This window comes from Maniola hyperantus, chromosome 6 (genome assembly GCF_902806685.2).
Source record: "Maniola hyperantus chromosome 6, iAphHyp1.2, whole genome shotgun sequence".
Classification (NCBI taxonomy): Eukaryota; Metazoa; Arthropoda; class Insecta; order Lepidoptera; family Nymphalidae; genus Maniola; species Maniola hyperantus.
In genome coordinates this window covers 11250899-11265123 of record NC_048541.1, presented here as the reverse complement: position 1 = coordinate 11265123, position 14225 = coordinate 11250899, and the positions used below count along the sequence as shown (strand labels likewise).

At 40.9% G+C, this 14225-nt stretch overlaps 1 protein-coding gene across 1 annotated transcript in view; it reads left to right on the top strand.

Moving 5' to 3' along the window:
- Positions 1–134: 134 nt before the first annotated feature.
- Positions 135–14225, top strand: part of LOC138402460 (uncharacterized) — a 44676-nt gene continuing 30585 nt past the window's right edge. Inside the window, exon 1 of the mRNA XM_069499142.1 lies at positions 135–370. Coding sequence (XP_069355243.1) covers positions 265–370 — 106 coding nt within the window. The 5' untranslated portion in view covers positions 135–264. The remainder of the gene's footprint in view (positions 371–14225) is intronic.

Below are 14225 nucleotides of genomic sequence, written 5' to 3'. Positions count from 1 at the left end.
TTTCTAAAGTTACCCCTGTGACTTTAGGTAGGTCTCGGGGTGGCTCTTTACTCTATGGTCCCGCCTGTTGCTTTTATCTGTTATCTAGCAGCCTGCAGCTGTCACTTTTCAAGTTTGGCTGTCAGAAAAGTTTTTGGGGTTTTGTAATTTGTTAACCTAAACTTTTTGATTTCGTAGTTCTTTATCTTTTTCACGGTTTAATTATTTCTTAGCGCTTGCTTTTTAGTGGAAAATAATTCATAAAACGGTATTTGTGTAATTGTGATGGGAAAATCGACGCAGGTTGATGGCGACAACAACCCAACTTCGGAATCGGACCCCGCGAAGTTGTTGGAGGCTGCTTTGCTCCAGATGGATGGGATTATAGCCGGTATGTGGCAAAATTAATTATATAATTGTTACAAATGTCAACATCGTTGAGATAATGAGTCTTAAAATAATTCTTACGCCTGACTGAACATCGAGGTCTTCATTTCCTGATTGTTCAATAATTTGCATAAAGATATTTTATCTAAAACTATTTCATTTATCTTTCTTGATATTTAGACAAATCTTATACTTTATAATCATGAAACAAACTGCTTCAGCAAAAAAGCTAAGAGTCCCACTACCCTCAAATTAAATGATGGAAGAAGAATTATGAATACGCACACTAAATTATTTACTATAAAAGACAACAGGAATACAGTAAGTAATTAAGAACGGTAGCACCTTTATTCTGTTTTATGGAAAATCCCCTAAATTAATTATTATCTAACAAATAAGTTATAACTGGATTACAACATGGGGTTATTCAAAGGGGGGACCAACCAATTCCTAAAAAGGCTGGCTACACATTGGCGTAGACAAATCTTATACTTTATAATCATGAAACAAACTGCTTCAGCAAAAAAGCTAAGAGTCCCACTACCCGCAAATTAAATGATGGAAGAAGAATTATTATGAATACGCACACTAAATTATTTACTATAAAAGACAACAGGAATACAGTAAGTAATTAAGAACGGTAGCACCTTTATTCTGTGTAATGGAAAATCCCCTAAATTAATTATTATCTAACAAATAAGTAATAACTGGATTACAACATGGGGTTATTCAAAGGGGGGACCAACCAATTCCTAAAAAGGCTGGCAACACATTGGCGGGTACTGCAAATGTTCATGGGTGGCGGTAGTCACTTAAGATCAGGCTCCTCAAATGAAACTAGCATTAATGAAAGTGTTTTTTGATTACAAGTGAGGATCAGATTCTTGAACTAACAGCTGTTAACAGTGTCCACAGGTGATTGACTGACTGACTGAGGTTAAACTACTGGATGGATCGGGCTGAATGTTGGCATGCTGATAGCTATTATGAGGCATCTGCTAAGAAAGGATTTATGTAGTCTATGTGGACAAAGTCGCTAGCATAACTAGTTGCAAATAATTTCATGCTTGAGATAATTTCATTAGAGAATGTTTCAATTGATTTAACAGCATAAAATCATCATCACCATTCACTCAGTGCCAGCTTACTATTGAGCATGGGTCTCCTTTCAGAATCAGAAGGGTTTGACCATAGTCTACTAACCGAATTAATATAATTATTAACATAATTAACTATTGATGCAAAATTTACTCCAATGAAATCGGTTTCATTGCTATTGTCAACTGTATGTAAGTGGTTTGAGCTGTGCGTTGATAGATCAGTCAGTCAGTTAGTCACCTTTTCCTTTTATATATTTAGATATGGACACACCACCACCACCTCACGCACAACAGACGGAAATGTTTAAGTGCGGAAACCAGCCCAGAGCGAAGAAGAAGACCACCACCACCTATAAACACCTAATAGGACACCCCCGATCGCCGAGCTTGGGCAATTGCTTAGCATTAAAGTCGGCCCACATCCGTTCAGTACCCTCATTCCACACATTGTCTTGATTACCTGACTTTTGAGTCCACCAATCACAACAAAGCGTTCTCTCCTGTCCCCCGCCAACATTTTGCGATTTTGTTTTCATGCAAAACCTTGTACATGCATACCCTTGAGGTTGAATTCTGTGTGAGTATGGATGAACTAATAAATTTTTTATTTTGTATTGCTCTTATTATGATAACATCAATGCATGATTGTGGGCATGCACCTCTAACTATTCCATGTTACTGCTTTCTTCACTTTGGGCTTCCGCACTTTAACATGTGTCTGTTGTGTGGAGTTACTTATACTGTGTTTTAGAAATTAATTATCACTTGCTTTAACAGTGAAGGTAAACATTGTGAGGAAACCTGCAAGCCTGAGAGTTCTTCATAATGTTCTCAAAGGTGTGTGAAGTCTACCAATTCACACTAAGGCAGTGTGGAAGACTATGGCCTAAATCCTTCTCATTCTGAGAGGAGACCTGTGCTCAGTAGTGTGCCGGCGATGGGTTGATCATGATGATGAAGATATTACCAATGGTACTAATTTAGTGAGTTGTAGTTTGGAAAGCAAAAATAAGTGCCCACAAAACACCAGCAGAATAATAATTACGTTGGTGTGCCGATACATTCATATTGATACTTATGGGGGTGTAAAGTATAGGAGGGTGCTAACTGTTGAACGAGGGGTGGCTTGGCGCCAGTCGGCCGCAGTTCGCGACCCCTACGGACGTAGCGAACGTATCGCTCCCGACCCCGGCGAAATTCGCGAACGTGAACAAAACCCGCGCGTCAGAAACGCCGCGTACTAGTGATATCGGGTGCATTCCATGACGTGACCATTATCGGTAGTTTCTTGTTAGAAAAAAAGATTCTTCTTAATCTCTACATAATATAAAACAAAGTCGCTTCCCGCCGTCTGTGCCTATGTAATGTATCTACAGATCTTTTAAACTACACAACGGATTTCTGAAATGCTTATACATAATTATTTTAGTTTAGTTGTTTTGTGTTAATTTGTTGAAACATGACGATAATTGTTCAAGATGTCGGAAGAAATTGAGCCGACTGAGAGCTTTCATCGAAAATGCTGTCTTATTCTTTTGAATGTATAACAAAATAACCACACTGACACCACATTACTATCTACATTGCACCCGTGTGAAGCCGGGGCGGGACGCTAGATGCATAATATTGGCAATTTTACTTGCAAAATAATTACTAGGTACTTATTATATTATTATGTAGGTAGGTAGGTAATAATTTCGCGACTTTCCCTGTGACCCGAGTAATTTAGTCCTCTTGACATGATTTTCGAAAACGGGAGTAACTAGTTACACGTGTCTAATTATTTCTTTTAACTATAATTGTTATGAATTAAGCGATTTTTTAATTATTCTCGACTTTTTAACATCTTGCCTCTTCAACCGAAATGTGAGGACAATACATAATATTATTTCTAAATGTAAATCAAATGATTCTCACACAAATAAATTTAATGATTTCCACTACAGTTTATAGTTATACTACAGTATAGTTTTCCATATATTTAAACTGAAAAATTTATGATAATTTTATTATTTATCCCTTTAACCACTATGGCCCACTTGCACTAAACTACTTAATCTGCTTCTTTAAATTTTGTAATGCTATCACTTTTTGATAAGTTTATTCAGGGTTGATAAGAAAAGGGTAGAAAATTTAACTAAAACATATTTAAAAGATTGTTGCATCATCATGATCAACCTACCGCCGGCTCACTACAGAGCACGGGTCGTCTCTCAGAATGAGAAGGGTATTGGCCTTTTGAAATTTCGTTATCTGGTCATAAAATATTATAATTTTTAGTAGGTAGGTATTTTAACTACTAGTTATACCCAGCCTTTATATTATACTAGATAAAGCCCGCGACTTCGTTCGTGGATACAGGTTTTTTAAAACATACCGTAGGAACCCTTTGGATTATCCGGGATAAAAAGTAGCCTATGTCCTTCCCCGGAGTGCAAGCTATCTCTGTACCAAATTTCGTCCAAATCGGTTCAGCGGATGGACCGTGAAAAGCTATCAGACAGAGAGACAGATAGACAGACAGACACACTTTCGCATTTATAATATTAGTATGGATAAATGAAATCCCTAAAAAAACTGTACATTGAAGCCAGGCTCACGTGCACGAACGTCTTACCGAAGAGCAAGCGTGACGAGCTAGACAAACGTGATGACGATGAGCTAAAACCATGACGACCACAATAGGTACTAGGTACAATATAATAGCTCATCACCATCGTGATACCATATCTGCATAGTGACAGGATGCTATCTCGGATCCGCCTACCTGCTACCTAGAATCCTTGCTGTCGTGTCTGAAGAGCTTTTTGACCTCATTCCACCCTCATTCTTCTACAACCGCACCGCGCGCCACCGTAAGTAGGTAATTTCACCCTCACCAACTGGGTGTCTGGTGCACTTCGACCGTCCGCTGTGCCAGATCGTTCTTTCCACGCACATGCAAACTGTGGAACCAACTCCCATCGGCGGTGTTCCCACTAAATTACAACATGGGGTTATTCAAGGGGCGGACCAACAAATTCCTAAAAGGCCCGCAACGCATCGGCGGTTACTCTGGTGCTGCAAATGTTCATGGGCGGCGGTAATCACTTAACCTGCTCGTTTGCTCGCTATCTCTATTTTTAAAAAAAGAATCACCCGTAGAGCAACTTTATGTACAATCTAGATGACGTGTTTCGGTTGCGTACCTTTTTAGGAAACAGTTTCCCTGTATGGTTGCAACGATGACGTAACGAGGCGGCCGACGGGACGAGCCGCGCGTCATCGCTGCGAGAAACTTCGAGAAGCTTCACTGCCCCGCTACCCGCGCCGCGCGTACGCCCCGCGCGTGCCTAGCACACCACCGTCACCGCGCCGGCTTGCCTGCCTGCAGCCGGCTATAAATAGCTGAGCCCGTCCACAGACAGCCAGTCCACTCGTGACTGTCTGGGGCGCTCGGCCTGATCTTAATCGTGGGTCGATACCAGACAGTTCTCGTGGGCACTGGGGGTGCTAGTCATACCTCGGCTTCAGAAGCCAGGCTTGCGTAGCATCACCGTCCGCCACTCCCCCTCGTCCCCTCGTAGGTGCCTTCCGCGCACTCCCCGCGTACCGCGTAAGCAGCCGACGGCGGCTGACAGCTCGCGCATCAAACCTGGCAGTGTTGCCCGCTGCCAGGGGAAAATCTCCCCGGCTCCCTCAGAGCCGGTGCGGTAGCAGATAAGGATAGAATATGTACGTTAGTTGTTAAGGGAATAAAACATAGTTATTGTCCGTGTTACCAATGTTTAATTTCTAATCTCCCCACAAAGTAGGGAAAACCTCGAATATAGGTTCGAACCCTATTTTAATGTAGGTAGTGAAGACGCGCTGAGGCCCAGGCGCCTTCCACTACGTTACATTTGGCGCCCAACCAAAAAACCCATCCGTTTGGGGTTTCGCGACGCGGAAAGCTAGATCGCGCCACGTCTGTAACCCGTATAAAATAAATAGGCACGCACTGAACGTACGCAGTGGTGTCACCGGTATAGGGCGAACCATCTAGAAAGCATAGCACGCTTAAATACCGTAGATTTTTCGTGGCACTACTTAGAAACGGATATAAACCCTCCAAGTGGTCCACTCGCGACTATCTGGGGAGCTCGGCCTGATCGTAATCGAGGGTCGACACCAGGTGGTACCTGTGGACGCTGGAAAAAACCCTGTCAACAAAGTCAGCTAGTGACCACTCAGGAAGCTCGGCCTGATCGTAATCGGGGTGCCGATACTGAGTGGGAACTCGCAGACACTGGAGACACTAGCCGCCCCGAAGGGGACGACTAGCTTCACCGGTTGTTCAGGGTTGGTCATAAGGGTAAATATCCGGCCGGGAGTATTAAAAATAAAGTAACCACGCGAATAGGAAATTGATACCCGCACACAGGATACCTATTCTTAAAGAAAAAGGATAGACATCCCGTCGAGATAAACAAAAGCGCTCGAAAATTCAGAGGGGAAGAATTAGGGACCGGGAGCGCCCCAAAGGCAAACCGTTAGCAGCGCGTAGGCGCTAATAAATAAAAATAAATAATACAGTCCGCGAATTGGAAACAGAAGAAACGTAGACAGTAGAATAAACTCTAAAATAGTAGAAATAAGTTAAACAGATAGCTAGGAACAAGATTTTTTTAACAAGATATAGTACTTAGTAAGCCGAGTAAGAAAATACAATAAAAACCCAAGATAGTATAAATAAAGTAGATAGTAATTACTAACAAACGAACAAGAACAAAAACATGCCCACAGCTTGGATATACAAACTTAACAAACAAGAACTGACCGAAGAATTAGAAACCAGGAATATCGAAGTCCCAACCACAAGTACAGTAGAGGAACTACGCAAACAGTTGTCACAGATAATCAAGACCGAGGACGAAACATCTCAAGAGAGTAACATGTCGAGCGAAAGCGAAATAAAAGAATTCGACAAAGCAATATCTCGATGGAAAATACAATTTGACACGACAGGGGACGCCGTAGAATTCCTAGAAAGAGTGGAAGAACTGGCCGAGACCCTAGTGGTCAATAAAAACAAAATAGTACAAGTAATACCGAGATGTCTTCACGGAAAAGCATCACAGTGGTACCGAAATAATAAACAACATTGGGAAAACTGGGACGACTTCACAAACGCCTTCAAACTTTACTATTACCCAAGTAATTATGAAAGGAATCTATTAGAAACAATCATCAACAGAAGACAACGAATGCAAGAAAAATTCGTAAACTACCTAACCGAGATACAAACACTGATACGGAGGTACGGGAAATTAACTCCAACCGAACAGTTAGAAAGGATTTATGACAACATGAAACCAAACTACCAATACTACATAAAGAGGAAGGACTTCAATACAATGGCGGAACTAATACAACTGACAGGGGATTACGAGAGAATAAATGTAGACCGATACAGGGACACATATAGAAGATCCGGATACACAAGAAGAGAAAATCGAGCAGGAAATACCAACAATTATACGAAATACCAAGGACCGGAGGAACACAAGACAGAAGGAAAAAAAATCCATGCTAACTACGATCCAGAGACATGCTGCTACAAGTGCGGAAGAAGAAACCACACAAGGCGAGAATGCCAAGCGAAGCAAGTGATCTTCTGCACCCGATGTGGACTGCTAGGAAAACTGACCCGAGATTGTTGCAATGCAAAAGAAAAAGGAAAAACAGAAAATTACACAACAAAAACCAAAGACAAGAAGGACAATAGAATATTCATAGACGTGAAAATATACGGAAAACCTTTCAGAGCATTGATAGACACGGGCTCAACCAACTCATACATCAACAAAGAAATAATGGACACCATCAAAGACAGGGTAAAAGGAACAATAAATAAAACAAACACAATCAAATTGGCAGACGGATCAAAAATAGAAACAAAAGCAGCTCTAAACGTGGAAATAGACATAAAAGGACGGCCCATAACACACCAAGTAATCTACCTACCATCGACGACGGTAATGATCATAGGCATGGACCTCCTATCCAGACTAGGACTCGCAATAAACTGGACCGAGACAACATGCGAACAAACAAACATAGAAAAAACAGAAACCAAGGTCGACACAGAGACGAACCTAACAACAAAACAATACAAAGAACTACAAAACGTATTACAAGAAGAATTTGAAAAGGCCGATAAAAGCCCAAAAGGAAACAACTGGATAAAACATAAAATAAAATTAAAACACAAAGAACCCATTAAACAAAAATACTATCCGAGAAATCCGAAAATGCAAGAGAAAATAAACGAACACGTGAACAAAATGTTAGCAGAAGGAATCATAGAAAGATCAGACAGTCCATACAGTTCACCGATAGTCATGGCAAAGAAAGACAACGGTGAATATCGATTTTGTATAGACTTCAGAAAACTGAACGAAATCACGGAAAAAGACGCGTACCCACTACCCCAGATAGATAATACACTTGAGAAATTGAATAAGGGAAAATACTTCTCCAAATTCGACCTAAAGAACGGGTATTGGAACGTCAAACTAGACGACGCAAGCAAACCACTCACAGCATTCACAGTCCCGGGAAAAGGACTATTCCAATTCAAAGTAATGCCTTTTGGACTACACTCGAGCGGCGCAACATTTCAAAGACTACTAGACAGGGTAATAGGCCCAGAACTAGAACCAAACGCATATGTGTACTTAGACGACATAATAGTATGTAGTAAGACGTTCGAAGAGCACATATTACATGTAAAGGAAATATTCCGAAGAATTCGAGAAGCAGGCCTAAGAATTAATAAAGAAAAATGCGAGTTCTGCAAACACCAAGTAGAATATCTTGGTCACATAGTTACAAAAGAAGGACTAAAAATGAACGAGGGAAAAATCCAGGCAATTAAGGAACTAAAAGCCCCTAGTAACACCAAAGACGTCAGACGATTCATCGGAATGACTTCATGGTATAGGAAGTCCATACCGAAATATGCAGAGTTGACAGCACCGTTGGTAAAATTATTAAAGAAAGACACAAAATTCGATTGGGGAGAAGAACAGCAAAAACAATTCGAGAGAATAAAAACCTTATTAATGGAAAATCCAATACTGACACGAGCAGACTTTTCCAAACCATTCGTACTACAGACAGACGCGAGCGACACAGGCCTGGGAGCAGTACTTATGCAAGAAAACGAAGGAGAACATAAGATAGTAATGTACGCGAGCCGAACATTACAACCACCGGAAACCAGATACACAACTACAGAAAAGGAATGCCTCGCAGTTATATGGGGAATAAGGAAAATGAGACCGTTCCTAGAAGGATACCACTTCACGGTGATAACAGATCACCAAGCTCTTAGGTGGTTAAACACCCTGAAAAATCCATCAGGCAGGTTAGCAAGATGGGCATTGGAGCTACAACAGTATAACTTTGATATAGTGTACAGACCAGGGAAACAAAACGTAATAGCCGACGAACTGTCAAGGAACCCAGTTTGTACAACAACGATCGAAGACAGAGACTGGTACACACAAAAATTCAGCAAAATAAAGAACAACCCCGAAACAGACCAAGACTACCGGATTGAAGAAGGAAAACTCTACAGGAGAATAAGCAACCCAAAATATGGGGGAAAACTAGACCCAGCGACAGAATGGAAGCTATGCGTAAAAAACACAGATAAACACAGAGTCCTAGCACAAAATCACGATGAGCCAAATGCAGGACACCTAGGAATATACAAGACATTTAATAAGGTAGCACAACGATACTACTGGCCAGGATCGTTCAGAGACGTAGCCACATACATAAACAAATGCCAGATCTGTCAAAAACATAAAACCTCACAGGAAAAAAAAACCAGGACTAATGCACATCAAGAACGCAGGAGAACCCTGGGAAGTAGTAACGACTGACCTCATAGGACCACTGCCCAGATCCACCAAAGGATTCCAGTGGATAATAGTCTTCCATGATAAATTCACAAAATGGTCGGAAATAAAACCATTACGGACCGCAACATCGAAAACAGTTGCAAATGCACTAAAAGAATGCATCCTCATGAGACACGGCGGAATCAAAACACTGTTGAGTGACAATGCGAAAATATTTACAAGCAAACACTTTAAAGAGACACTAGCGAAATACGGCATAGAACAGAGACTAACGGCACCATACACACCTCAATGCAACCCAACAGAACGAGTAAACAAAACACTAGAGACAATGATAGCTGCGTATATAGAGAAAAACCATAAAAAATGGGACGAACACTTGACTGAATTCAATTTCGCACTGAATACATCAGTACAAGAGGCAACAAAATACACACCAGCGTTCTTACTGTTCGGAAGGGAACTGAGAAATATCCATGACGAGAACGAATTACCAACACCAGCACTAAAAGAAAGGGAAAATTTAGCAGAAATCCATGAAATAGTCAAAAATAATCAAAACCGAGCTTCCGTTCAGCAAAAATATTATTACGACAGAAACAGGCGAAACTGGAAACCGAGTGTAGGAGAACTCGTTCTTAAGAGGGAATTCCCGTTATCAAACGCCAGCAAACAATTCTGCGCGAAACTAGCCCCGAAATTCGCAGGCCCATATAAAGTAGTACAGCAAAAATCACCAGTAATATTTCTAATTAAAGCACTAGAAGGAAACAAAATATGTACGGCACACGTCAAAGACTTAAAGAGGTACTACATGTAACAAAAAAAAAAAAAAAAAAAAAAAAAAAAAAAAATTACCAGGGTACAATAAATAACGCAACTTCTGTCGGTAATATATCCATGGCACAACATTAGACGCGAAAACGCAATCTAGTCGTAACATATCCATGGCACCATAAATAATACCGCTTCTATCGGTAGTATATCCACGGCATCATACAAGCAAAAACACAATCTAGAAGTATTAGATCTATGGCATTATGAAGAATACAACTTCTAGGGGTAATGAGTCGATGGCAAATACACAAAAAAAAAAAAAAAAGTTAATATCTAGTAGTAGAAAATCTAGGACGGCATACAGAGGAAATAGAAACGTCACATAAAATAAATATTTTTTCTTAACCTACCCACAAGAGAAAAAAAAAAAAAAAAAAAATAAGGAACCACAATCTGGTAAGGAAAATTCTAGAACCACATAGAAGCGTCAAACAGAATTTTATTCTTTTTGGGACCTACCCACGAGGAAAGGAGGTAACAAGAAAAGTGAAACGAATTATCAGTCACGCATACGTGGTCATCCGTGTTCGTGTCGGAGCCGTGAATCATGGCGCAAATACTGAGGAACGAAGTAGTAATCGGGACCTGGAAAGGGAAAAGAGTGGGATATAACCCAGGGGTGAAGGTGGAGGGACCCGGCTCCCAAATCATCCGGTTATACCCACGGGGTACAGAAAGGCGAAATGGAGACAGCCCCGCGCCGGGACCATCCGACGGCGGCGACTGCCTGGAGATAGACTACCACACAGAAAATGAAGAGTACCAGGCGTTCGTCGCCGAGGTGGAGGACGCCGAAGCAAGCAAAAAAAAAAACGTAAAAAGAGGCGCCGAGGACGGAAACGCATGGGGAACCACTGGAGGGGCCTGGTCCGCCTCCCGCAGTACAAAGGAAAACTAAATTGGTAAGGTAACAAAAATAACGAAAGAAAGGGGGAACAACGAGAACAGACCAAAAAGGAAACAATAGGATACGGGGATAGGGTAAAAACGGATTACAAACAGAGAGATAACCAAGTGATTTTTACAGGTAAAAATCTCCAGAGGTGGACGGGGGATGCAACGATGACGTAACGAGGCGGCCGACGGGACGAGCCGCGCGTCATCGCTGCGAGAAACTTCGAGAAGCTTCACTGCCCCGCTACCCGCGCCGCGCGTACGCCCCGCGCGTGCCTAGCACACCACCGTCACCGCGCCGGCTTGCCTGCCTGCAGCCGGCTATAAATAGCTGAGCCCGTCCACAGACAGCCAGTCCACTCGTGACTGTCTGGGGCGCTCGGCCTGATCTTAATCGTGGGTCGATACCAGACAGTTCTCGTGGGCACTGGGGGTGCTAGTCATACCTCGGCTTCAGAAGCCAGGCTTGCGTAGCATCACCGTCCGCCACTCCCCCTCGTCCCCTCGTAGGTGCCTTCCGCGCACTCCCCGCGTACCGCGTAAGCAGCCGACGGCGGCTGACAGCTCGCGCATCAAACCTGGCAGTGTTGCCCGCTGCCAGGGGAAAATCTCCCCGGCTCCCTCAGAGCCGGTGCGGTAGCAGATAAGGATAGAATATGTACGTTAGTTGTTAAGGGAATAAAACATAGTTATTGTCCGTGTTACCAATGTTTAATTTCTAATCTCCCCACAAAGTAGGGAAAACCTCGAATATAGGTTCGAACCCTATTTTAATGTAGGTAGTGAAGACGCGCTGAGGCCCAGGCGCCTTCCACTACGTTACATGGTGAAGATGTGTTGTTAGCGATTTATATGTATCTTTAGTTGTTAGAGTGCCTTCATCAACTGACTAGCTGATGCCCGCGCCTTCGTACCTACGCGTGGATTAAGGCTTTTTAGAATCCCGTGGGAACTCTTTGATTTTCTGGGATAAAAAGTAGCCTATGCCACTCTTAAACTATATGCAAAAAATCACGTCGCAACGGAGCAACGCGCGGATCGACGTGATTTTTTTTGCATGGGTGATTTTTTGAAGGAAAAACCAACAAACCAACACACAAACACACATTCGCATTTATAATATGGGTAGTGATTTAAATAAGGACGGCACATTGTATTGTTCCTGATCATGACTACCGAGTAACGTCACTGTTATAGGTATTGCATCTGAGGCACATTTCTCATAGCCCATAGGCCTTCTTAATTTTTATCAGAATTTGGATACTTCATTCAACTCAGACCAAAGTTCCTTTTTCGTTAGTAAATATTTACATTTCAAATAGGTTAATTAGTTACTGAAGGACAAAAGGTTTACGATTTAGGATAATATGCCGTCGTGTATCCCGTAATAATTATTATATTTTATTCTTATTGACATAACATTGATATAACATTGAATATGTTATTAACTTATGAGTGTCCGGAAATTGAAATCTAAAAATATTTAAAGTAAAGTTGTACCGTACCTACTCTAAACTCTAGTATACTGCGAAAGACTAGTTCTTTAATTTCAAAATATAACGTGTCTTAGCTAAGAAAATTTAAAATGATGATTTTGTTATGTTAGATTTGTGTATTATTATTGATCTTCTCAATACCCCTTTTCTTCCCTCAACGCATGGCTGGCTGGCTTTGCCGTAGTCATGCGAATGGTCTGTTTATTAAACGATGGGATGTCAAGCGATACTAATATTGTAGCCGCAAACGAGATTTTCCCATACCATATCATTTCATTATTGGATGAACCTAATAACAGCAATCGATATCATAATAACGTAACATACATAGCTGCAGTATGTGTGCTACATAGAAGTCATTATGTCCAACCTATATTTTTGTGTGACCCAAAAAGAGCCTTTTTAGTTTCGTTACTGCATAATGTTCCACATACATTGTGAGAATTGGCACGTTTTAAGACTTTAGTGTTGTTTGCAAAACCATACCGCAGCCAGAGATAATATATTAAACAAGTACAGATCGCTCACTCTCTATTTAAAATTTTAACTAGTTCAAGACTATTACTAGATGGCGTCACTTGGTTCGTATGAAATATATTTTTTATGGATTTGACGAAATATCATAATTTACTTGTCTGGTACATCAAATTTATTTATATTTAGTAACAAAATACAAAATTTTCACAACATCACCATCGGAAAAAGCAAATTCTTAATTTTAATTATGGACTCATTGAACTTTACGATATTCATAGCAAGTTCTATCTTTTGCTTTGGATAGGTGAAGTAGTATTACAAAATTCTAGAAGATGGCGTAACAAAATGACTTGTCACTTGAAAATAAAATTATTATTTTGCCTTTGGATTGGTGACGGTTGAATTTGACGGTGTGTTACAATTTTCTGAGTGCTTTTATTTCTTTTCCCTATTTCGTTTGTGAATTGAAGTGAAGACGTCATGTGCGTCATAAAAAATTAAAATTTGAGTTGGCTCTAAATAAAATTGAGTTTCATCAGCTGTTCGATAGATGGCACTAAATAAATTCGATAACTCACATTTTAGCTTGCACAATAACGCCATCACACTATAAGGAGTTGAACTACAAGGTACCGGCGACTTAAAGGAGTTTTACGCAAGCTTTAAATGAATGTATGACGTTAGCAATCTGTACTTGTTTAATATATTATCTGTGCCGCAGCCAATTTTTTAATAAACGTCCAGAATTGAGCAATCGACTCTCGAATATAGATTATCACATTAACTTACTTAACTTAAAAACACGAAAGCCGATTTTGGACATGCAGGCAGCCAATTTACTTAAATGGCATTGGATAGGTCTTGTACCTACTAAATCTCGAATGCTTGTACCTATCTACCGTATTCCAAAACTTAAATGTGGGCGAAATCTTGTTTTTGAATTTCCGAAAATCACGGTGACGTGATATTCCAAAACGACGATGGTCTGATGAGTTCGTTATACTCATTGAATGAATGTTGCTTAGTAAATTATTTGTTACTCCTACACGCCACAATGACTGAATCGATTTGGCTGGGAATGGAGATAGCTTATTATCTACTACCTTGAATCAACACAGGCTACTTTTTTTCCAGGAAAATCAATGAGTTCCCGTGGGATTTCT